Source organism: Thamnophis elegans, chromosome Z, assembly GCF_009769535.1.
Source record: "Thamnophis elegans isolate rThaEle1 chromosome Z, rThaEle1.pri, whole genome shotgun sequence".
In the NCBI taxonomy this organism is placed as follows: Eukaryota; Metazoa; Chordata; class Lepidosauria; order Squamata; family Colubridae; genus Thamnophis; species Thamnophis elegans.
Genome location: NC_045558.1, coordinates 140194246 through 140220261, shown reverse-complemented (window position 1 = coordinate 140220261; position 26016 = coordinate 140194246). Strand labels below are relative to the sequence as shown.

General features: G+C 45.4%; 1 protein-coding gene across 1 annotated transcript in view; it reads left to right on the top strand.

The window, feature by feature from the left end:
• The window catches only part of PRMT5 (protein arginine methyltransferase 5), a 39537-nt gene that overhangs the window by 1666 nt on the left and 11855 nt on the right, over positions 1-26016 (top strand). The window contains exons 2-10 of the mRNA XM_032237894.1: positions 5249-5367; positions 9434-9519; positions 11110-11244; positions 13027-13142; positions 14621-14670; positions 14759-14922; positions 18224-18385; positions 18676-18753; positions 24960-25018. Of these exons, the coding sequence (XP_032093785.1) occupies positions 5265-5367; positions 9434-9519; positions 11110-11244; positions 13027-13142; positions 14621-14670; positions 14759-14922; positions 18224-18385; positions 18676-18753; positions 24960-25018 (953 nt within the window). The 5' untranslated portion in view covers positions 5249-5264. The remainder of the gene's footprint in view (positions 1-5248; positions 5368-9433; positions 9520-11109; positions 11245-13026; positions 13143-14620; positions 14671-14758; positions 14923-18223; positions 18386-18675; positions 18754-24959; positions 25019-26016) is intronic.

Sequence of the window (26016 nt, the reverse complement as noted above, 5' to 3'; positions counted from 1 at the left end):
AGTCTATATACCACTCCAGACGAATGGCTGTCTTAAAAACCTCTTAAAAATGATGGAACAGCTATAGTTTCTAGTGGCAAACCATTTCATTGATTAATTGTTCTCACTGTTGGGAAATTCCTCCTCAGTTCTAAGTTGCTTCTCTCCTTAATTAGTTTCCACCCATTGCTTCTTGTCCTGCCCTCAAGGGCTTTGGAGCATAGCTTGACTCCCTCTTCTTTGGGGCAGCCCCCTCAAATATTGGGACACTGCTGTTATGTCTCCCTTCACTCTTCTGTTCCTTAGACTAGCCCATTCCGTTCTCAGAGAGTGATTCTGTGTTCGAGAAAAGTGACTTCCACACATCCATTAATGATGTCTGTTTAGGTTGGTTATCTTTTATTTGGGGAATTTATTTATTTAGAGAATTTATATGCTGACAAGGCGGCTTACAGAATATAAAACCCCACATAAAAACAATAAACTAATAGAAGAGTCATATAATAATGAATATATTAAAACCACCCCCCTGCCCTAGCCACCTCACACGATCCATTTAATGGACTTCATCCCACTCTGGGTTCTCCAGACGAATGGCTGTCTTTCCCCAATGGGGAAAAGTGATGGGGTGATTGGCCAAAAGATAAACGGTTGATAGCAAAGAATGGAGGCCTTTGAACTCCGGTGCTGGAGAAGACTCCTGCGAGTCTCTTGGACTGCAAGGCCATCCAACTGGTCAGTCCTAGAGGAGATCAACCCTGACTGCTTTTTAGAAGGCCAGATCCTGAAGAGGAGACTCAAAAGACTTTGGCCACCTAATGAGAAGGAAGGAAGGAAGGATGCTGGGAACAATGGAGGGCAGAAGAAGAAGGGGACGACAGAGAATGAGGTGGCTAGGTGGAGTCACCAAAGCAGTCGGCGTGAGCTTTCAATGGACTCCCTTTAATGTTGAGTTTCCAACCAACTTTTGCACTCTCCTTCTTCACTTTAGTTCCTCTTCACTTTCTGCCATTGGAGGGGTATCATCTGCATATCTGAGATTGTTGATATTTCTCCCAGCAATCTTAATTCCAACTTCTGATTCCCCTGGCCCCGCCTTTCTCATGAGAAAACCTGAATTAAGTGCCGCCTTCTATTCAAAAATCTCCGTTGGGATAAAAATGGCCTTTTAGCCATCCAGGTCAGAACCAGATATAAGGCTGATCAGGATCTTATGAGTTGTATTAACGGCCTCTTTTTAAAATTCATGCTGCAGGGATCGAAGGCGAATGTTATGGGGTGCATGAGTGATTTGAAGTCTGTATTTCATATAGTTCATTGCCAAGAAGCATTTTTGAAAATGAAACCTTCCCTCCCTCCCTCTCTGCCTGCCTGCCTCTCTCCCTTCTTTTCTGTCTTCTTTTCTCACTCATCTCCCTCCCTTCTCTCCTTCCTTTCTATCTTCCTCTTTTCTTTCTGTTTTCCTTCCTTCTTTTCTCTACTTTCTCCCTCGCCTTGCTTGCGTGCTCTTTTCTATCTTTTTTCAGCTCTCTCTTCTCCTTCCCTCCCTCTCTCCCTTCCTTCTTTCCTTTGTTTCTATCTTCTTTGGTCTTCCTTCCATCCTCCCTCAATTCCTTTCTCTATCTTCTTTCCTTCTCTTCTTCCCTCCCTCCCGCCATTCTTTAATTCTTCTTTCTATCCTCTTTTCTTGCTCATCTCCCTTCCTTCTCTCCTTCCTGTCTATGTTTCTTCCTCTTTTCTATCTTTTTTTTCCTTCCTTTTTTCCTTCCCCTTTTCTCCTTTCTCGCCTTGCTTGCTTGCTCTTTTCTATCTTCTTTCATCTCTCTCTCTTCTCCTTCCCTCCCTCTCTCCCTCCCTTCTTTCCCTCGTTTCTGTCTTCTTTGGTCTTCCATCCTCCCTCAATTCCTTTCTCTATCTTCTCTTCTTCCCTCCCTCCCTCCATTCTTTCATTCTTCTTTCTATCCTCTTTTCTTGCTCATCTCCCTCCCTTCTCTCCTTCCTTTCTATGTTTCTTCCTCTTTTCTATCTTTTTTTCCTTCCCCTTTTCTTTCCTCTCTCTCCTTCCTTCCTTCCTCCCTCCCTCTCCTCCTCCCTCCTTCCATTCTTTCTTTTCTCTTTTCTCATCTCCTCCCTTCTTTCCTTTTTTTTTTGGTCTTCTTTGATCTTCCTTCCATGCTCCCTATGTTCCTTTCTCTATCTTCTTTCCTTCTCTCCTTCCATCTTTCCTCTGTTCCTTTCTCTATCTTCTTTCCTTCCTTCCTTTGTAGAGAATACCTTCCCCTTTTCTACTTTCTTTCCTCTCTCGCCTTGCTCGCGTGCTCTTTTCTATCTTCTTTCCTCTACCTCTTTCTCCTCTCTCCCTCCTTCCCTTCTTTCTTTTCTTTTTTCTATCTTCTCATCTCCCCTCTTCTTTTCCATCTTCTTTGATCTTCCTTCCATCCTCCCTCTGTTCCTTTATCTTTTTTTCCTTTCCTTGCTTTCTTCATCCCTCCCTCCCTCCCTCCCTCCCTCCCTAGGAGGTTGGTTTGCTTGTTCTAACCCTGGACCAAATTTTTGGGGGTTCCTGTTTGTGTGGGGAAGCCAGAATTCCAGTCTCCAACATCTTCTCAAAGTACTCTGCCAGCAGGAGTCTCTCTGCTCACACTTTGGTTGCTGCAGATTCGCTCCAGAGATACAGCCGTAGGTTTAGCATTTTACATTCTGTTTTGGATTCTTTTTCTCCTTACAATCTTTGTACTGCCACAGTCTTTCCTGGACTGCACATTTCTTTCATCCGTCCGACAGCCCCCAAATTCTTTTTGAGTCCAACCTCCCAAACATGTTCAAGAAGCATTTGTGGGGGTGGTGTGGTAGCTGTATCACTGCTGAATCAGCAAAAGCCACATCTGTGTGTGTGTGTGTGTGTGTGTGTGTCTTACACAACAAGTAAACATTTGTGGATTACAGTCCGTAAATCTTTATCTGAGGCATTTCGGCAGCTTTGCAGAAAAGTAAATCATTCCTGGGAGATAAACATTTGTCTGGAGGCAGTTTTGAGTGTCTCAAGAGCTACCCTAAAAAAAAAAAAAAGGAGGAAAAAAATATCGCCAATAATCTCAAAAAATGCTTTGAAGATAAGCCTCATTGCCCCTGTACAGATCATTTAAAAAACAACAACGAAGGAGGCACTTGGTGAGCTGTTCGGAATTACCTATATTTCACTCCGAGAGACCTTCAAAAAGGATTTATTGGTAAAGGCACAGGGCCTGTCGCTTTGATTGGAATTCACGTTATGCTATCTGCCCTCTCCGAGTTTTCTCTTAACCGTTCCGATCAGCAGAATTAAAAACCGGGACTTGGCAAATAATTAGCCATTAGAAAGGAGAAAGGGTGGCGGTGAAATTCGTCCCCCCATAAGCCATTGTGGGGAAATTAACATTTCAATAGCTCAGCAGATCAAATAGCCTGCAGTAGAAGAAATGACCTTACGGAGCAGAAGGAAACCATCAAGGGGGCGGGGGGGGGGGAAACGGTGGGGTTCCATAGTGGGTAAGGCCACACTTGGAATACGGCATCCAGTTTTGGTCGCCACAATGTTAAAAAAACTATGTTGAGACCCTTGAAAAGATTGCAGAGAAGAGCAACCAGGATGATTAGGGGACTGGAGGCTAAAACATATGATAAGAAGTTGCAGGAACTGGGTATGTCTAGTTGAGTGAAAAGAAGGACTAGGGGAGACCTGATAGCAGTCTTCTAATATCTCAGGGGTTGCCACAAAGCAGAGGGAGTCAAACTACCATATGTTTCGGACTATAAGATGCACCGGAGTATAAGATGCACCAAGATTCATCCCCTGAAGAGGAGAATATGTAAACACAACAACGGATAGAGTGGATGGAAGGAGGAGTAGAAGGAAAGATAGGAAGGAGAGGAATAGGAGAAAGGGAAAGGCAGAGGAAGAATGGGAGGGAATGTAAGAGTAGGAAAGGGGAGGAATGGGAAGAAGAGGGGAAGGGTAAAGGGGAGGAAGGGGAAGGAGAGAAGGGAAAGGAGAGGAGGAAGGAAGGAAGGAGAGAAGAAAGAGAAGAAAGGGGGGTAGGAAGGCGGGAGGGAAGCAAGGAGGGAAGGAGAGAAGAAAGGGAAGGAAGGAGGGAATGTAGGAGAGAAGGAAGGGGGGAAGGAAGGAGGAAAGGAAGGGGGAAAGGAAGGAGAGAAGGAGAAAAGAAAGGAGGGAGGGAAGGAGAGAAGGAAGGAAGGGGAAGGAGGAGGGAGGGAAGGAAGGGGAGTAGGAGAGAAGAAACGAGGGAAGGAAAGAGGGAGGGAGGGAAGAAGAAGTAGCACCGTTGTAAGATAAGATGGATCTATGGGATGTTAAAAAAGCAATTTTCAAGTATATTGTCAACAGTAGGAAAAATTGTCATATAATTGTGAATGTATATATGAAATTGATAAAATAAAATAAATTTTTTTAAAAAAAAAGATGCACCAAGATTTTGAAGAAGTAAATTAAAAAAAAAGGTTTTGCACTCTGCAGGCCTCGTTTTTTTTTTTGTGAAAAAGGGGCATACAGAGAGTTTGAGAGGCCTGCAAAGTGCTTCTGGGGCACACACACCCCAAACGAGCAACAAAACAGCCCCTTTTTGGCGAAAACGGGCCCATTTTTTGCAAAAAAAAACCAAGACATGCATAGGCTTTGGGGGGCTTATAGATTGCTCCTGGGGGCTGCAAGAGCAAAAACGAGCCAAAAACAGCCCATTGTTTTTGCCCTCCCCAGGAGTAATTTGCAGGCCTCCCAAACCCTCTGCATGTCCATTTTTGTGAAGGGGTGGTGGTGTTTCAGGAGGCCAAAAATGCTGAATTCAGTGTATAAGACGTACCCAGATTTTCACCCTCTTGGGGGGGAGGGGGAGGGAAGGTGCGTCTTATACTCCGAAAAATACGGTATTCTCCAAAGCACCTGAAGGCAGGACAAGAAGCAACGGAGGGAAACTAACCACGGAGAGAAGCAACCTAGAACTAAGGAGACAGAACAATGAACCAGTGGAGCAGCTTGCCACCAGAAGCTGTGGCTGCTCCATCGGTGGAGGTTTTAAAGAAACGATTGGAGAACCGTTGGTCCGGAATGGTACATATATCATATAACATATATTGCAGGTCTCATTCAGCTAAAATCTAGCTGGCTAGTTTGAAGTTGTGGTGGAAAGGTAGCCAGCCATGTTGTGGTCTTCCAACATCAGGATATTCATAGGGCTGTTTTTCCCCCCCCCCCTCCCTCCCACCTATTCCGTAGATTTGATTTTCTCTGTATGCCGATTTTCCATCCTCGATACAAGAGAGAATTTTTCCAGGAGCCGGCTAAACACAGACCAGGACCGCAGACTCGCTCTGATCTATTACTCTCGGGGAGAGGTGAGAATTTCAGAAACTTCCTTCCTTCCTTCCTTCCTTCCTTCCTTCCTTCCTTCCTTCCTTCCTATTATTTGATTATTTACAAGAGCCGACGTGGCGCAGTGGTTAGGGTGCAGTACTGCAGGCCACTTCAGCTGACTGTTATCTGCAGTTCAGCGGTTCTAATCTCACCGGCTCAAGGTTGACTCAGCCTTCCATCCTTCCAAGGTGGGTGAAATGAGGACCCAGACTGTGGGGGCGATAGGCTGACTCTGTAAACCGCTTAGAGAAGGCTGAAAGCCCTATGAAGCGGTATATAAGTCTAACTACTGTATAAGTCTAACTGCTATTTATCATCTATCTCATCTATGTCTATCATTTTTTCTATCTATCTTCCATCATCCTCTATCTATCAATCTCCACCCATCTCTTTATATCTATCTATATCCATCATCATCTATCTCTATCATTTTCTTTTTTTATCTTCCATCATCCTTTATCATTTATTGTCTGTCTGTCTGTCTGTCTATCTATCTATCTATCTATCTATCTATCTATCTATCTATCTATCTATCTCTATCTATCTATCTATCTATCTATCTCCATCCATCCATCCATCCATCTCTTTATATCTATCTATATCCATCATCTATCTCTCATTTTCTTTTTTATTTTCCATCATCCTCTATCATTTATCATCTATCATCTATATCTATCATTTTTTCTATCTATCATTTTTTCTATCTTCCATCATCTATCTATCTATCTATCTATCTATCTATCTATCTATCTATCTATCTATCTATCTATCTAATCTATCTAATCTATCTAATCTATCTACATCCATTTCTTTATATCTATCTATATCCATTATCATCTATCTCTTATCATTTTTTTTATCTTCCATCATCCTTTATTATTTATTGTCTGTCTGTCTATCTCTGTCTGTCTGTCTGTCTTTCATCTATCTATCTATCTATCTATCTATCTATCTATCTATCTATCTATCTATCTATCTATCTATCTATCTCTTTCTATCTATCCATTATCATCTATCTCTTATCATTTTCTTTTTTATCTTCCATCATCCTTTATTATTTATTGTCTGTGTCTGTCTGTCTGTCTGTCTGTCTATCTATCTATCTATCTATCTATCTATCTATCTATCATCTATCTATCTATCTATCTATCCATCCATCCCTATCATCTATCTATCTATCTATCTATCTATCTATCTATCTATCTATCTATCTATCTATCTATCTATCTATCTATCTATCATCTATCTATCTATCTATCTATCTATCTATCTATCTATCTATCTCTTTCTATCTATCCATTATCATCTATCTCTTATCATTTTCTTTTTTATCTTCCATCATCCTTTATTATTTATTGTCTGTGTCTGTCTGTCTGTCTGTCTGTCTGTCTATCTATCTATCTATCTATCTATCTATCTATCTATCTATCTATCTATCTATCATCTATCTATCTATCTATCTATCCATCCATCCCTATCATCTATCTATCTATCTATCTATCTATCTATCTATCTATCTATCTATCTATCTATCTATCTATCTATCTATCATCTATCTATCTATCTATCTATCTATCTATCTATCTCTTTCTATCTATCCATTATCATCTATCTCTTATCATTTTCTTTTTTATCTTCCATCATCCTTTATTATTTATTGTCTGTGTCTGTCTGTCTGTCTATCTATCTATCTATCTATCTATCTATCTATCATCTATCTATCTATCTATCTATCCATCCATCCCTATCATCTATCTATCTATCTATCTATCTATCTATCTATCTATCTATCTATCTATCTATCTATCTATCTATCTATCTATCTATCATCTATCTATCTATCTATCTATCTATCTATCTATCTATCTCTTTCTATCTATCCATTATCATCTATCTCTTATCATTTTCTTTTTTATCTTCCATCATCCTTTATTATTTATTGTCTGTGTCTGTCTGTCTGTCTGTCTGTCTGTCTGTCTATCTATCTATCTATCTATCTATCTATCTATCTATCTATCTATCTATCATCTATCTATCTATCTATCTATCCATCCATCCCTATCATCTATCTATCTATCTATCTATCTATCTATCTATCTATCTATCTATCTATCTATCTATCTATCTATCTATCATCTATCTATCTATCTATCTATCTATCTCTTTCTATCTATCCATTATCATCTATCTCTTATCATTTTCTTTTTTATCTTCCATCATCCTTTATTATTTATTGTCTGTGTCTGTCTGTCTGTCTGTCTGTCTGTCTATCTATCTATCTATCTATCTATCTATCTATCTATCATCTATCTATCTATCTATCTATCTATCTATCTATCTATCCATCCATCCCTATCATCTATCTATCTATCTATCTATCTATCTATCTATCTATCTATCTATCTATCTATCTATCTATCATCTATCTATCTATCTATCTATCTATCTCTTTCTATCTATCCATTATCATCTATCTCTTATCATTTTCTTTTTTATCTTCCATCATCCTTTATTATTTATTGTCTGTGTCTGTCTGTCTGTCTGTCTATCTATCTATCTATCTATCCATCCATCCCTATCATCTATCTATCTATCTATCTATCTATCTATCTATCTATCTATCTATCTATCTATCTATCTATCTATCTCTTTCTATCTATCCATTATCATCTATCTCTTATCATTTTCTTTTTTATCTTCCATCATCCTTTATTATTTATTGTCTGTGTCTGTCTGTCTGTCTGTCTGTCTATCTATCTATCTATCTATCTATCCATCCATCCCTATCATCTATCTATCTATCTATCTATCTATCTATCTATCTATCTATCTATCTATCTATCTATCTATCATCTATCATCTATCATCTATCTATCATCTATCTATCTATCTATCTATCTATCTATCTATCTCTTTCTATCTATCCATTATCATCTATCTCTTATCATTTTCTTTTTTATCTTCCATCATCCTTTATTATTTATTGTCTGTGTCTGTCTGTCTGTCTGTCTATCTATCTATCTATCTATCCATCCATCCCTATCATCTATCTATCTATCTATCTATCTATCTATCTATCTATCTATCTATCTATCTATCTATCTATCTATCTATCAATCAATCATCTATCTATCTATCTACATCTATTTATATTTATATCCATCATCGTTTATCATTTAGTTTCATCTATCCTGGGCTGAAAGTCCTATGAAGCGGTATATAAGTCTTAACTGCTATTGCTATTGCTATTGTAGCTCAGGGCTCCTTGGTGCTCTCTGAGCTTAATTGTTTTCTTGCAGACATTTGATGACCCTAGGTAGGTAACCTCATCAGTGCTAGTATTGATGAAGTTACCTAGTTAGGGTCATTAAATGTTTGCAAGAAAACAAGCCAACTTACTGTCAGCCTCTGCTTTGCTGCTGCTTCGGCTGCCATTGAAACGGGGAGGGGGGGCATGGTATTTGGGAGGGGATTACTAATTGTGCTGGAGGAAGATTCTGGAGTTCTGCTGCCTGTCTGACTGCGCATGCGGAGGAGGTTTCCCGCCAAGGCCAACGGCACCGACATTCCATCTGGGTGATGCCTTTCGAATGCAGGGGTGGGGAATGGGTTATTCTATATATCATTTGCTTTCACGCCTAAATAATCAGTCTTCGCTTTGCTACGCTTCTGATCATTTATAATTAGTAAAAGTACACTTGATTTCTATCAATGGAGTCTCGTGGGTTTCCTTTCCTAATTATCTAATGGAGGAGTGCTAACACTTACCCTCATTCATTTATTTGTTTGTTTGTTCATTCATTGATCCATTCATTCCTATATATGTCCCTTTCCTGTATTTTCCCTTTCCAATCTTTTTTCTTCCTTTTTAATTTTGTTGTTTCAATATCTCTCCCCTTCTTTCCCCGTTGATCCCACCGTCACTATTTTCCATTTTTTGGGGCCACTTCTCCCTTGTCTCCTTTGGGTACATAACTGTAAATCCCAGTATAATCATCTAATTTCCCATGTTTGTGTGAAACCTCACAATACCTTGCTCCTCCTTAGACTGGAACACACTGATTGTGGGGAAATTGTCTCCGTGGATCCGGGCAGATTCTGAACTGGAGAAAGTTCGCCGGAATTCGGAAGCGGTGAGTGGCCTTGGCAAGGGAAGAATGATCAATGGTACTTTTGTAGTATAGAGATATTTTTGTTATGGGGGGAACGAGAAGCAAAGAATAACCTTTGAGAATGTGCTTTACTGGGCTAGCCTTCTTTGTCTATGGGTTCAGAAATCGTTCCACGAATACATGGGAAAGGATAGGGATGCTGTTGTGGCCCGCCAGCTGCCAACAGAGGTGGCAGAAGATTCGGACAGTGAGGAAGTTGGGGAGGAACATGGCCCAGTCCTGGAATCTGGGGAAGGCTCTGAGGAGGGCTCTGTGTCGGAGGCAGAGAGGAGGCCGACAGTTACCAGCTGCCTTCGGAGTCAGACATCTGTGAGGCAGAAGAACAGCTGGAGCCTGTTCCCAGGATGCGCATGTGCAGAGTTGCCAGATGAAGGGAATGGCTAAAGAACAAGGGTTGACTTGGGAGTAAGGCCACAGGTGGACGATGAATGGCTCATCCCAGAGCAAATAAAAGAGGAGCGAAAGGGGAGTGGAGTTTGCAGGAGGCCAATGAAGTTCCCTTCATTGGTCCGGGACTCTCCGAGACTCCTGGCCAGGGTTTTGCAGAGATCGGCCTGGCAGCTCTCCAAGCCAGATAAGGTCGTTGACTGTAAATCCTCCTTTGAAAGACTTTGCTGGATGGGAATGAGCAGAATTCACAGTCAATGAATCAAAGGGGTTTTTGTCAGGACAAGGAGTTTGCTTCATGCTCTTGGGAAGCCTCCGTCAGAACAGACACGTCGTAATCTGTTTGGAATTCATTTGGCCTAAAAAACAATTACTTGGACAGAGATGATGCTAAACTGTGATTGGGAACAGAGGACTCTGAACAAGGCCACTTTTAAGACCAGTGGACTTCAACTCCCAGAATTCCATGCTGGCTGGGGTATTCTGGGAGTTGGAGGCCCATTGGTTTGAAAGTAGTCAAGTTTGGAGATCCCTGGTTTAGAGTAATTGGAGGTATCCAAGGGGACCTTGGTGATTGGACAGCCATTTGTCTGAAATAGCATAAGTGTTCCTGCCTGAGCAGGGGGTTGGACTAGAAGACCTTATTATTTTTGAGGTGCAGGAAACGGTGAGAGTGCGCTGCCCGTGCGTGGGCAGGAAAAAAGGGCGCGAAAAACGGAGGTGGTAGAGCCGAAAAAAGGGGAAATGGAAAGAAAAACTAGAAAAAACTGAAAAGAATTGAAAAAATGGCAAAAATTCTGGAGAGTCACTGAATAGCTCCTGTTAGGCCGAAGACTGAGATTAAACTGGGGAGTCAGAAGGAGGAACAGAGGGAGTGTCCTCAGATTTACCTCAGTCTCCAGGCAATTGGGCCGTAACAATACCCATTCAGTGACTCCTCCCACACCCTACCCCAGAGACTGGTCACCTCATGACAGCTGCTGTGTTGCAATACTTTCGAGGGAAGGCTTATTTCAGCGCATACGCTCAAAAGTCCCGATTGGGCTTATTATCCGGGGAGGTCTTTATTTTCGTGGAAACAGGATATACTATGTCTATACAGAGTAGGCAAGGACTGCGAGCTGTAATCTTAATATCTGTGTTTTTTTTTTTCCTTTCTTGCAGGCCATGTTGGAGGAGCTAAATTTTGGGGCCTATTTAGGGCTCCCCGCATTCCTGATTCCCTTGATCCAGGAGGACAACCCCAACTTGGCACGTGTTCTGTGTAACCACATCAACACCGGCCACCACACTTCCATGGTACGCCCAGCAGGTGTAGCTCAACTTCTCAAAATATATTTCACCACCCGAGGGATCCACACGGCGTGGATAACGTCATTTCCACGACGCCTCCCTCACTTGCGTTTACGCTATTTTCTCTCGTCAGAGGTGGTATTCAGCCGGTTCGGACCGGTTTACCCAAACCGGTCCGACCCCCCAGCTTTACGCCATCCTATTTAGGCATATTTTTGAGGCCGGGCGCATGCACGAAAGGCGTGTGTGCAAGCAAAGGCCGTGTACGGAAGGCCAGTGGTGAAATTCAGAATTTCCCGCTACCAGTTCTGTGGCTGTGGCTTGGGGGGGTCATGTGATGGGGGGGCGTGGCTTGGTGATCATGTGACCGGGCTGGCGTGGCTGCACAACTGACACACACAGTGTAAAAGCAGCTTAACCAGTGGTGGGTTGCGGATCCCGGTGCAACCGGTACTTACCACCCGCCACGGTCCAGCTGCTCAGCAGAGCATCGCGCAGGCGCCATACGCTCCATGCACGTACGCATAAGCCCCCCCGGCTTAAATACAGGTAAGGAGCATGGGTGGGTGGGTGGGCTCTCTGGAGCACCGTACCAGAACGGTATCTGGTGCTCCCAGCAGGAACCGGTATGCCCGTACTGGGGCTTACTGGTCGTATCCCACCACTGGGCTGGACTACACACGAAATATCCCCTGCACCAAGTGGGAACCTCACAGAGTCACAGCAAGAGAGCTCAAAAACCAACTATCACACTTTGCACAAAAATTTCAATTTCAATTTTAATGGATTTGTATGCCACCCAATCCCGAAGGACTCCGGGCGGCTTACATAAAAACAGTTAAAAAATATTAGAAGAATTTTAAAAATACAAAACAAAGCGGATTAAAAAAGACACACCATGCATTCGATCTTAATGGGGCTGAAGCTCAATCAGAGATCAGCAGCCCCAGGCCTGCCGGAACAGCCAGGTCTTAACAGACTTTCGGAAGGCCGAGAGAGTGGGGAGGGTCCGGATCTCGGGGGGAATAACGCAAACGCTAATAATGCAAAAAAATAACACAAAAGCTATACAACTGACTCGCACACAATGTAAAAGCAGCTGGACTTTACACCAAATGTCCCCTGCAACAAGCAGAAACCTCATGATATATTTTAAAAAAAGATGTGGAGACTCTGGAAAAAGTGCAGAGAAGAGCAACAAAGATGATTAGGAGACTGGAGGCTAAAACATATGAAGAACGGTTGCAGGAACTGGGGATGTCTAGTTTAATGAACAGAAGGACTAGGGGAGACATGATAGCAGTGTCCCAATATCTCAGGGGTCGCCACAAAGAAGAGGGAGTCAAACTATTCTCCAAAGCACCTGAGGGTGGTGGGTGGAAGCAGTGGGTGGAAACTAATCCACCCACTAATCTAATCCACTAATGAGGGTGGTGGGTGGAAGCAGTGGGTGGAAACTAATCAAGGAGAGACGCAACTTAGAACCGAGGAGAAATTTCCTGACAGTTAGAACAATTCATCAGTGGGACAGAAGTTGCCTCCAGAAGTTGTGAATGCCCCAACACTGGAAGTCTTTAAGAAGATGTTGGATAACCATTGTCTGAAGTGGTGTAGGGTTTCTTGCCTAGGCAGGGGGTTGGACTAGAAGACCTCCAAGGTCCCTTCCAACTCTTGTGATTCTGTTATCCTCTGCATTATTCACATGGGTAAACATATCCCTTGTAGACTTAGTGCCTGGGATAATTTTGGGACATTCCCCCCCCTCTCGCCCCCCCCCTTTTGTGACAGTTCTGGATGCGAGTCCCACTGTTGGCTCCCGAAGACTTGAGGGATGATGTGATTGAAAACGAGGCTGTGCCGGCTGGGGAAGATGAGTCCGCCGGCGAAGAGAAGACCTGGCAGTGGTGAGTGACAAGTCAGCAAATTTTGGCAGATGTTGGGAACACATCTGGATGGATTGAACGGTAAAAAGCAAGATTCTCAAGCGAGTTTTGTAGCTACTGAGTTGCAGAGACAGTCCTCGAATTTCTGTCGTTAAGTGAGGCATTTGCTAAGTGGGTTTTGCCCATTTGGCGACCTTTCTTCCCTCCGTCGCTCAGTGAATCACTGCAGTTGTTAAATGAGCAACACCGTTGTTCAGCGAATCGGGCTTCCCCCCATTGACTTTGCTGGTCAGAAGTTCGCAAAAGAGGAAGCAAGATCGTCATTAAATGGGCTTGGCCCATTTTACAGCTTTTCTTGTCACAGTTGTTGAATGAATCACTCCAGGGATTAAGCGCGACCCACAATTAGCAACGGGAGAGGAAGGAAAGAGAGGGAGAATAACTTAAGAGCAGTTGTGAATAAATTTGCTTAACGACCTACCTTAACACAAGGCAGGGATTCCCTTAGCAACTGGGGCGAGAACATTCGTAAAATGGGGCAGAACCCCCTTAACAACTTTCTCACCTTAGCAACGTCAATTCCGGGCTTGATTGTGGTCGTAAGTCGAGGACTTACCTGTATTTTGAAACGAAATGTCAAACTTTGGGGAAATAAGAGAAAGACCCTTAATTGGCTTCCATGACTCAGAGATAATCATCACTTCTCTGCTCCCCACTTCAAGAAGAGACTGGACTGCCGTCTTTCAGAAATGATGTAGGGCAGGGGTGTCAAACTCGATTTCATTGAGGGCCGCATCAGGGTTGTGTTTGAGCTCTGAGGGCCAGGGTGGGCATGGCCAGCTCGACATCACTCATGTCGGGGGGTGCCTGTAGCGCCCCAAGGGCTCTGCCAGCGAAAACAGGCTGCCAATCTCCGTTTTCAGCTGTGCCAGCCTCCTACAACCCTCTGCCAGCGAGCACAGAGATTGGGAGAGCTGCGCGCGGCTGTGATGATCTCCTGCAATGCCCTCCTGCCAGCAAAAACGGAGTTCGGGAGGGTCGTGTGCGGCTGCAACACCCTCCTGCAACCCTCTGCCAGCGAAAATGGAGTATAGGAGAGTCGCGTGTGGCTGCGATGACCTACAACACACACACACACACACACACACCCTGCCAGTGAAAATGGCTCTTGGGAGGGCCGTTCGGGGCTGCGACAGGCTCCTGCAACCCTCTGCCAGCGAAAATGGAGCTCGGGAGGGTTGCGCGCGGCTGCGAGAACCTCCTACAACTCCTTGCCAGCGAAAATGCAGTTCGGGAGAGCCACACGCAGTCCTCCCAAGCTCCGTTTTCGCTGGCAGAGGCATCGCGGGCCAGTCCTGGCTGTTTCCAGGGTGGTCCCACAAGCTGGATCCGTCCCGCGGGCCTTGATTTTGCCACCCCTGACTTAGAGAGGCGAAGAGGTGGGCAGACGCGGGTTTCCCAGCCTGGCCCCAAAATAGCTCCTTTCTTTGTCTCCGCAGGTGGCACAACTTCCGAACATTGTGCGACTATAACAAGCGTGTGGCTGTGGGTAAGTGCCAAAATCCGATGTTCCCCGGCCTCCGTATCAATTTATAAATCTTATCAATTGATAAATCTTTCCCGTCTTTTCTTGGCAGCGCTGGAGGTGGGCCCCGACCTGCCGTCCAATCACGTCATTGACCGCTGGCTGGGCGAGCCAATCAAAGCAGCCATTCTACCCACCAGCATCTTCTTAACCAATAAGAAGGGCTTCCCGGTGCTTTCCAAAATGCATCAGCGTCTCATCTTTCGCTTGCTTAAAGTAAGTCTTCTCTCTCTCTCTCTCTCTCTCTCTCTCTCTCTCTCTCTCTCTCTCTCTCTCCCTCCCTCCCTCCCTTTCCCTCCTCTCTCCCTCCCTCCTCCTCTCTCCCTCCCTCCTCTCCCTCCCTCCTTCTCTCTCTCCCTGCCTCCCTTCTCCTCTCTCCCTCCTTCTCTCTCTCCCTCCCTCCTTCTCTCTTTCCCTCCCTCTCTCTTTCTCTCTCCCTGCCTCCCTCCTGTCTGTCTGTCTCCCCCTCCCTCCTCTCTCTCCCTGCCTCCCTCTTTCCCTCTCTCTGCCTCCCTTCTTCTTTCTCTTTCCCCCTCTCCCTCCTTCTCTCTCTCCCCCTCCCTCCTCTCTCTCTCCCTCCTTCCTTCTCTCTCCCTCCTTCTCTCTCTCCCTGCCTCCCTCCTCTCTTTCCCTCCTTCTCTCCCTCTCCCTCCTTTCTTCTCTCTCTCCCTGCCTCCCTCCTCTCTCTTTCCCTCCCTCCTTCTCTCCCTCTCCCTCCTTTCTTCTCTCTCTCCCTGCCTCCCTCCTCTCTCTTTCCCTCCCTCCTTCTCTCTCTCTCCCTCCTTCCTTCTCTCTCTCCCTGCCTCCCTCCTTCTTTCTCTCTCTCCCTCCCTCTCACTCCTTTCTTCTCTCTCTCCTTGCCTCCCTCCTCTCTTTCCCTCCCTCCTCTCTCTCTCCCTCCTTCCTTCTCTCTATCCCTGCCTCCCTCCTCTCTCTTTCCCTGCTTCTCTCTCTCTCCTTCCTTCTCTCTCTCCCTGCCTCCCTCCTTCTCTCTCCCTCCTTCTCTCTCCCTCCTCTCTCTCTCTCTTCCTTCTCTCCCTCCTCTCTCCCTCTCCCTCCTTCTCTCTCCCCCTCCTCTCCCGCTCCCTCCTTCTCTCCCTCCGTCCCTCCTTCTCTCTCTCCCTCCCTCCTTCTCTCTCTTTCCCTCCCTTCTCCTCTCTCTCCCTCCCTCCCCTCTCTCTCCCTCTCCCCTTCCTTCTCTCTCTCTCCCTCCCTCCCTCCGTTTCACTCACTCTCATTCTCTTCTGTTTGGGTTCATCCTCTTTCCCCTCCAAGCGATTTGATTGACACCCCAATTCCAGTTCAGGTAGTCCTCGACTTGCAACAGTTCATTTAGTGACCGTTCAAAGTTACAGTGGCACAGGAAAAATGTGACTCAAAACCCTTTTTCACCCTTACGGCCCTCCCTACGGCCACATGATTTAACATTCGGAAGCTTGGCAATTGATTCGTATTTCTAACGGTCTCCGGCTCAGCTGGTCACCTTTTGCGACCGTCTGCAAATTCAAGGGGGGGGGGGGCAGATTCGTTTAACGACCGTGTTCCTAACTGAACCACAGCAGGGATTCTCTTAGCAACTGGGACAAGCAAAGTTGTAAAATGGGGCAGAACCCCCCCGAACAAGCTTCTCACTTAGCGATGTCAATTCCGGGCTCGATTGTGGTTGTAAGTCGAGGACTTGCCTGTAGTTTGAAGCGAAATGTCAAAAGTTGGAGATATAAAAGAGTGGCCTTGAGTGGTCTGCGGGACTCAGAAATAATCACCGCATCTCTACTATATCAAGAAGAGACTGGGCTGCCATCAATTAGAAATGGAGTAGGACAGGCGTGTCAAACTCAATTTCATTGTGGGACGCATCAGGACTGTGTGCGGCTGGATGGAGGTGGCCGACTGGGTGGGTGTGGCCAACTGGGTGGGTGTGGCCAGTTTGAAACCACTCCCCAAACTGCTTGCATGTCTCCTCTTCGCATTGGGTAGCCATGCTTCTGGAGTAGGGTCTCCTGCTTGTGCAGTGGGTTGGACTAGATGACCAACAACAGGGGTGTCAAACTCAAGGCCCGCAGGCCACATTTGGCCCACAGTGTGGTCGGATCCAGCCCACAGTGCCGCCCGGGGTCTACCCAATGTGAAGAGGAAAGATCAGGCCAGCGAAGCTTCGACCCAGTCTGTCCGATGCGAAGAGGAAACACACCAGCAGTTTGGGGAGTGGCTTCAAGCTGGCCATGCCCACCCAGTTGGCAACACCCACCCAGTGCCCCCACTCCCCCCCGAGGTCAATCACAGCCCTGATGCGGCCCTCAATGAAATTGAGTTTGACACCCCTGACCTACAAGGTCCCACTCTGTCAATCTGTTATCTGCTTAAGCTGCTCTTAACTTTTTCCCTCTGACTGTTTCTCCACATCTGTTTTTGTAAATATACATCTGAATATATACGTCTATATCTATCTATCTATCTATCTATCTATCTATCTATCTATCTATCATCTATCTATCATCCATCCATCCATCCATCCATCCATCCATCCATCCATCCATCCATCCATCCATCCATCCATCCATCCATCTATCTATCTATCTATCTATCTATCTATCTATCTATCTATCTATCTAATAAAATGAAATTCAATGGTGAAAAGAGTCAGGTTCTACATTTAGGCAAGAAAAACGAAATGCACAGGTACAGTATAGGTGGTACCTTGCTCAATAGTAGTAACTGGGAGAGGGATCTTGGAGTCCTAGTGGACAAGCATTTAAATAGGAGCCAGCCGTGTGCAGCAGCTGCCAAAAAAGCCAACACAGTTCTAGGCTGCATCAACAGAGGGATAGAATCAAGATCACGTGAAATGTTAATACCACTTTATAAGGCCTTGGTAAGGCCACACTTGGAATACGGCATTCAGTTTTGGTCTCCACGATGTAGAAAAGATTTGGAGACTCTAGAAAGAGTGCAGAGAAGAGCAACAAAGATGATTAGGGGACTGGAGACTAAAACACATTAAGAATGGTTGCAGGAACTGGGTATGTCTAGTTTAATGAAAAGAAAGACTAGGGGAGACCTGATAGGAGTCTTCCAATATCTCAGGGGTTGAAGAGATAGGAGTCAAGAAGAAGAGGGAGTCAAGCTATTCTCCAAAGCACCTGAGGGTAGAACAAGAAGCAATGGGTGGAAACTAATCAAGGAGAGAAGCAACTTAGAACTGAGGAGAAACTTCCTGACAGGTTGGACTAGAAGACCTCCAAGGTCCCTTCCAACTCTGCTATTGTATTATAAAATATCTTTATCTATATCCATCAATCCATCTCTATCTATCTATCTATCTATCTATCTATCTATCTATCTATCTATCTATCTATCTCTATCTTTCTATCTATCTATCTATTTATCTATCTATCTATCATCTATCTATCTATCTATCTATCTATCTATCTATCTATCTATCTATCTATCTATCTATCTTATCTATCTCTTTTCAGACGTCTCCGTTTGACCCCTCTTTTCCCCCCCTCTCCTTCAGCTTGAGGTGCAGTTCATCATCGCCGGAGCCCATCACCACCCAGAAAAGGAATTTTGCTCCTACTTGCAATATTTGGAATATCTCAGCCAGAACCGTCCGCCTCCTTCGGCCTATGAGCTTTTCGCCAAAGGTTATGAAGATTACCTACAGTCTCCATTGCAGGTGAGTCTTCCCTTTCTTGGGAGTGTTGGACCGAACCTCAGAAAGAGTTGGGCTCTGGAATGTCTTAACTTCAGGTTGTTGTTGTTGTTAGTTGCAAAGTTGTGTCCAACTTATTGTGACCCTATGGACAACATTCCTCCAGGCCTTCCTGTGCTCTACCATCCTCTGGAGTCCATTTAAGCTCTTGCCGACCAGTTATGCTGAAACACACACACACGCACAAACACACACACAGCCATTTTTAATATATATAGATTCAAATTCTTCTCCTTGGTTCTTCATCCCGACAGCCTCTGATGGACAACTTGGAATCCCAGACCTATGAAGTCTTTGAGAAGGATCCCATCAAATACTCCCAGTACCAACAGGTCAGTCGGCCCAGGGGCAGAGGTGGAGGGGCATTTGTGGGAATAACGAAAGGGCTGTAAGGCAGGCATGAAGCATGAAACGGAGGTGCAGCTGATGGGTGAGAGAAGACAGGATCGGGATCTGGGGATAAAGAACAAGGGCAGTTTGATCTAGTGGTTAAGGCGTCAGGCTAGAAAGCCGCGGCTTGAGTTTTGACTGAGATGAAAGCCCATTGCATGACTTTGAGCCAATTGCCAGGAGGCAGTGAGTTCTAGTCCCGCCTTAGACATGGAGCACAGCTGGGTGACTTTGGGCCAATCACCAGATGACTGGGAGTTCTAGACCCGGCTTAGGCATGGAACACTACTGGGTGACTGGGCCAATCACCAGGTGACGGTGAGTTCTAGTCCCCCCCTTAGGCGTGAAAGCTGGCTGGGTGACTTTGAGCCAATCACCAGGTGACGGTGAATTCTAGTCCTGCCTTAGACATAGAACACTACTGGTTGACTGGGCCAATCACCAGGAGACGGTGAGTTCTAGTCCCGCTTTAGGCATGAAAGCTGGCTGCGTGACTTTGGGCCAATCACCAGGTGACTGTGAATTCGTCCTGCCTTACGCATGAAAGCTGGCTGTGTGATTTTGGGCCAGTAACCAGGAGACAGAAAGTTCTAGTCCTGCCTTAAGCATGAAACATGGCTGGGTGACTTTGAGCCAATCACTCGGAGACAAGAGTTCCTGTCCCGCCTTAAGCATGAATGCCAGCTGGGAGACTTTGGGCCGGTCACCAGGAGACTGTGACTTCTAGTCCTGTCTCAGACACAAAAGCCAGCTGGGTGACTTTGGGCTTCTTCCACTCTCTCAGCCCAACCCACCTCACAGGGTTGTTGTAGGGACAAGCAACAGGTGTCTTGGTTATGTTTGCTGCTTTGCTGCTTTGGGTTATTTGTAAAAATAATATAGGCGGAATACAATTACTGTATTTTTTGGAGTATAAGACGCATCTTTTATTCTCAAAAAAGAGGCTGAAAATCTGGGTGAGTCTTATACACCGAATACATTTTTTGCCTCCCGAAGCCCCGCCCCTTCACCAAGATGGCCGTGCATAACCCTATGGAGGCTTTCAGAGAGCTCCTGGGGGCTGGGGAGGACAGAAATGAGTAAAAAACGGGACTTTTTTGCCCCCCCAGCCCCCAGCAGCACTCTATAAGCCTCCATAAGGCTATGCATGCAGGTTTTTTTTGACAAAAAAAGTTGTTTGCTCGTTCCCGTCCCCCCCTGAGCAGTCTGCAAGCCCCCCCCAAGGCTTTTCATGCCTTTTTGGGGGGGAAAAACAGTGTCGTTTTCACGAAAAACGGGCCTTTTTTGGGAGGTTTGCAGAGTGCAAAACCTTTTTTTTTCCTTTTGGAAAGCTCTTTAACTGATTGATGAGAATTAGATTGATCAAGTGCTGTGCCAGCAGAAACAAAGTCCTAGGTGCTGCAGATTGTCAGCGATTTCCTTCTCCAGCACATGGATAAATACACCTGGAAACATCTACCTGCCTACCTACCCTCTCTCTCTCCCTACCTACCTACTGTATTTCTCTCTCTCTCCCTCTCTCTCTCTCTCCCTACCTACTGTATTTCTCTCTCTCTCTTTCTCTCTCCCTCCCTCCCTCCCTCCCTCTATCTACCAACCTACCTACTCTCTCTCTCCCTCACCCCATCTATCTACTGTATTTCTCCCTCTCTTTCTATTTCTCTCTATTCCTCTACCTACCTACACACTTTCTCTCTCCCTACCTATCTACTGTATTTCTTTCTCTCTCTTTATCTATCTATCCCTCTATCTACCTACCTACCTACCTAACTACTCCATCTCTCTCCCTATCTACCTTCTGTATTTCTCTCTCTCTCCTTCTCTATCTGTTTATCTACCTACCTACTTTTTTTTAATGTGCCTCTCAAAACCTTGGTGCGCCTTATACTCCGGTGCGTCTTATACTCCGAAAAATACGGTAAATAAATCAGGCTAGATTGTTGAAGGTTCACTGAGAATTGGAGAGACGTTAGAAGTGGGGGTGGGGGGCAGGCCATATAGGCAACCCCCGACTTACGACCCCAATTGAGCCCCCAATTCCTGTTGTTAAGTGAGACATTTGTTAACTGAGCTTTGCCCCATTGTTCAACTTTCCTTGACACATCTGTTAAGTGTATCCCTGCCATCGATAAGTTAATAACCCAGTTGTTAAGCGAATCTGGGCTTCCCCGTTGACTTTGCTCGTCAGAAGGTTGCAAAACAGGATCACGTGACTCCGAGACACAACAACGGTCGTAAATACGAACCATCTGGACATTGAGGACGTGATCGCGGTGATACTGCAACAGTCCTATAAGTGTGAAAAACGGTCATAAGTCACTTTTTTCAGCGCCGTCGTAGCTTCGAACCGTCGCTAAATGAACTGTTGTAAGTCGAGGCCTAGCTCTACTGTCAAATAGGGAAAAGGGGTTTTTAAGACAATAACCCAAGGCCACATTTGAATGACTTCTCTCTTGAGATAAGTTATTATAGTGGTGAATTAATTGAATTCTGGCCCAAGAAGATAGCAATAGCAGTTAAACTTATATACCGCTTCATAGCGCTTTCAGCCCTCTCTAAGCGGTTTACAGAGTCAGCATATTGCCCCCAACAACAATCCGGGTCCTCATTTTACCCACCTCGGAAGGATGGAAGGCTGAGTCAACCCTGAGCCGGTGAGATTTGAACAGCCAAACTGCAGAACTTCAGTCAGCTGAAGTAGCCTGCAGTGCTGCATTTAACCACTGCGCCACCTCGGCTCCTAGGAATGAATGTAGCCCCTGACTTACAATAAACTTATTAGCAATCGTCAGAAGTCACAACTACCTCTACAGTTACTCCTCGACGTACAACAGTTCGTTCAATGACCATTCGAAGTTACAACGGGACCGAAAACAATGACTTACGACACGTTTTCCACATTCAAAATTCAAAATTCAGACACTTGAGAACTGGTTCCTACTTAATGACGGTCGCAGCATCCCACAGATCACACGATCCCCCTTTGCAACCTCCGGAGAAGCAAAGTCAATGGGAAAAGGAGATTTCTTTAGCCACCATGGGACTTAACAGCGGCAGGGATTGACTTCGTAAAGAAAGGAAAGTTATAAAATGCAGGAAAACGGACTTTACAAATGTTTTGCTGCCTGAGATCAAATTTTTGTGGTCGTAAGTCGAGGAGTTACGACCTGGGGCTGTTGACCTCTGGATTGAGGTCCAGCCCCGCTTAGACTGGGTGCACGTTGCGTTTCTTTTAAATTTGTTGTGTTTTGTTTGTTTTTAATCTTCCTTATATTTTTTATTTCTGTAAGCCGCCCGGAATCCTCCGGGATTGGGCGGCCTATAAATTTAATAAACAGTAAACAGACTACCTGTAATAAAAAATATTTGAGATGGTCGTTTTCTTCATTGATATCTAAGGAGATTCTTGGTCATCCAGTCCCAAAGATGCTTTTTCAAGAGGCAGCTGGATTTTTTCTTTTGAAGACATTTCACTTCTTATTCAAGAAGCTTCTTCCGTTGTGGCCGGATGGTGGGAAAGGGAAGGATTTATCCTCCTTGCAGACAGCTGGTCATTTGCATCCTTTTGGGAGAGTCGTTGAGGCCACCTGTTATTATCCTGTTATTCTGACCCATATGCAGATCTATACATTGGGGAGGTTCCACCACAAAACCGCGTTCGACTAAAGCGCGCTCGACGAAACTGCATAGCTGACGTCATCACAGCGCGACGAAAAAAGCACGCTGTAAACGCTAAAGCTAAAATTAACCCCTAAACCTAACCCCCCTAAACCTAATCCTAAACCTAATCCTAAACCTAACCCTAAACCTAACCCTTAACCTAACGCTAAACCTAATCCTAACCCTTAACCTAACCCTAAACCTAACCCTAACCCTTAACCTAACCCTTAACCTAACCCTAAACCTAACCCTAACCCTTAACCTAACTCTAAACCTAACCCTAAACCTAACCCTTACCTTAACTTGAATCGGCTTGCTTTCAAAGCGCTATTTAAAGCGCCCTTTTTTCCCCGCAGTCGCTGTTGTCGCCCTGCTGATGACGTCAGCGACGCGGTTTAATCGGGCGCGCTTTAGTGGAGCGCGATTTTGTCGTGCCACGCATTGGGGAAACAAAACATCCACTTCACAACCGCATGCCACAACACAGAAGAAACCCATCAGGACTAGATCCAGCAGTCCAGCTGTGTTTAAAAGACAAAAGGCCACTGTTTTGAAGACAGCAAAGTCCACATTTTGGATAAGAGAGGACCGCTGGGTTGAAAGAGAGGTTGCAGAGAGCAATCTGTGTCCAAATTGAACAGCCTTCTCTCAACAGAGGATGGGGGGGTCTACAACACGGTCCTTTCAGCAGCTCCAAGAAGGCTCCACACCCATTTGCACCACTCAGGTGACCCCGAGGAAAACAGAAGAACCTCCAGGTGGCCTCAACGACCCTCTGGTTTCTTCTGTGTTGTGCCATGCGGTTGTGAAGTGGTGGTTTTGTTTCCCCAACGGAAATGCCGTGGCTCAGAATGTCAGATTAACAACAGGTGGCCTTAACGACTCTCCAAAAGGATGCAAATTAGATTAGAATAACAGAGTTGGAAGGGACCTTGTAGGTCATCTAGCCCACCCCCCACCCAAGCAGGAGACCCTATACCATTTCCGACAAATGGCAGTCCAATCTCTTCTTCCTTGTTAAAATGTTTTTATTTTCCATTTTCCATTTTCATACAGTCACATATATACTGTGCATAACCGGGGCCATACAACATTAAACAATAATCACAGCAATTCCTCTTGTCAACAATACCCCCAGAAATATAAATAAAATAAAACTCAAACTCAAATAGAAACCCAATATGCCTCTTCCGCTCTCCATACACCTCTTTCTTCCGCCCCCCTCCAACTTACTATCTTCCCTCCATCATTCCCCTCTACCCTACTTCCCCTCCCCCGCTACCACTCCTCTCTCCCAGTCCGCTCCCTCCCTTCCTTCTCACCCTCCCTCCCATCCTCTCTTCCACCCTCTCTACCCCTCTTCCTTCTATCCCACTCCTCCTCCCCTTGGTGTATTTCTACTATATGTCAATGTATTCAGCTTGTCCTATTTTTACGGAGAAATTAAAGAGAGACAGTATACATGTGAAATCGCATTACGTTGAAATCTAACATATAGTATATGTCCCCCCCTACCCTACCCTACCCCCAAACACCCCGCCTCCCTCCCCCCCCCGACTTCCCAGAGCCCGTACACGGTATGGATTTTTAACAATCACAGTCTAAAATATATTGAGACAAAAGAAATAAAAAAGGGTTAATAACATCTCTACATTGATCTTAGCTTCTTCCTCAGTCCAATCTCTTCTTGAAGCGATGAAGCTCCCACAACTTCCGAAAGCAACTTCTGTTCCATCGGTTGACTGGTCTCACTGTCAGAAAATTTCTCCTTATTTCTAGGTTGAATCTCTCTCCTTGATCAGTTTCCATCCATTGTTCCTTGTCTGACCTTCAGGTGCCTTGGAGAATAGATTGACACCCCCCCCCCCCCCCGTGTCAGCCCCTCAAATATCGGAAGACTGCTATCATGCCTCTCCTTCTCTTCACTAGAGTAGCCAGGCCCAGTTCCTGCAACCGTTCATCGTATGTTTTATCCTCCAGTCCCCTAATCATCCTGGTTGCTCTTCTCTGCACTCTTTCTAGAGTCTCAACATCTTTTTTATAGCGTGGTGACCAAAACTGGATCCAGTACTCTAGGTGTGACCTTACTAAGGCTTTATAGGGTGGTATTAGTACCTCACTTGATCTTGTATAGCTCTGTTAATGCAATTTAGGATTGTGTTGCCTTTTTCGGCTGCCGCTTCACACTGTTGGCTCCTATTTAGCTGGTTGTCCACTAAGACTCCAAGATCCGTCTCACTGTGACCGCTATTAAGCTTGGTTTCACCCAAAAACTCTAAAAAAAGGATGCAAATGACCAGCTGTCTGCAAGGAAGAGAAATCCTTCCATTCCCCAGAAGCTGAAGAAGCTTCTTGGATGGGAAGCGAAACCCCTTCAAAGAAAAAAACGGAAAGTCCTGTTGCCCCTTGGAGAAAAGCATCCTTGGGTTTCCTTCGCTTGCTTTCGACGGAGAAAACTTAAGTTGTCGTGTTGCTTCTCTCTGTTCAGGCGATCTACAAGTGCCTCTTGGACCGAGTTCCTGACGAGGAGAAAGACACTAATGTCCAGTGAGTAGGAACCCCCAACGTGGAGGGTGTGTGTGTGTGTGTGTCACAACCCTTGGACGCAGATTGAGAAAAGTTGCAAGATCCACCTGCCGCCTTCTCGCAATCTCCCTGAAACATTGTACCAGGTAGTCCTTGGCTTACAACTGTCGTACAGCCTGCCCATCACGGTCGTACGTTGTGACGGTTGTTGCAGCGGTCATTAAGCAAAGCCCACGGTCATTTAAGCCAATACCACTGTGGTCCTTTGAACCAGTGGTTTTCTGTGGGCCGGTTTTGCTGAAAACCATGGTTTTATCAAACCGTAGTCATGTGGTCATGTGACACACACCCCCCAGCAAATGGCGGTGAAGTAGGGGCTGGTTGCCAAGCAACCGCGTTGTAGTCACGTGACGGCGGGAGACAACCTTTAGATCTGCAAATGTAAGCACCCCCACTCTGGTAGGTCCGTCGTAACTTCGGCCAGTTGCTAAACAACCAGTCGTAAAGTCAAGGACTTGACTGGCGGGTGGTTGCTTAGAAACTGTACGAAGTTACAACAGACTCACCGTCTTTGACTTGCGACTGGTTGCTTAGAAGCGGTTCGAAGTTACGACGGACCCACTGGGCAGGGGCAACCCGTATCAGGGATGTAAGGGTACCTGTCAATCATCCTAGGTTCCTTTCATTAAACAATATCAAGGAATACAGGAAGTTCTTGACTTACCAACCACATTGGAAAGTCCAAAAATCTCGGCTGCCAAGCCAGGCAGTAGTCCAGTGGGTCCTGCTCCATTTTACAACCTTTTTTGGCCACTGCTGTTAAGTGAATTGCTATGGTTGTTAAGTGAATTGTGCCCTCGTTAAGTGAATCTGGCTTTCCCCCAATGTGGCCCTCCAGTGGAGCTGGCAGCAGATTCGGACAGTGAGGAGGTTGGGGAGGAACCTGGGCCAGTCTGGGAGTCTGGGGAAGGCTCTGAGGAGGGCTCTGTGTTGGAGGCAGAGAGGGGGCCAGGGCCGTA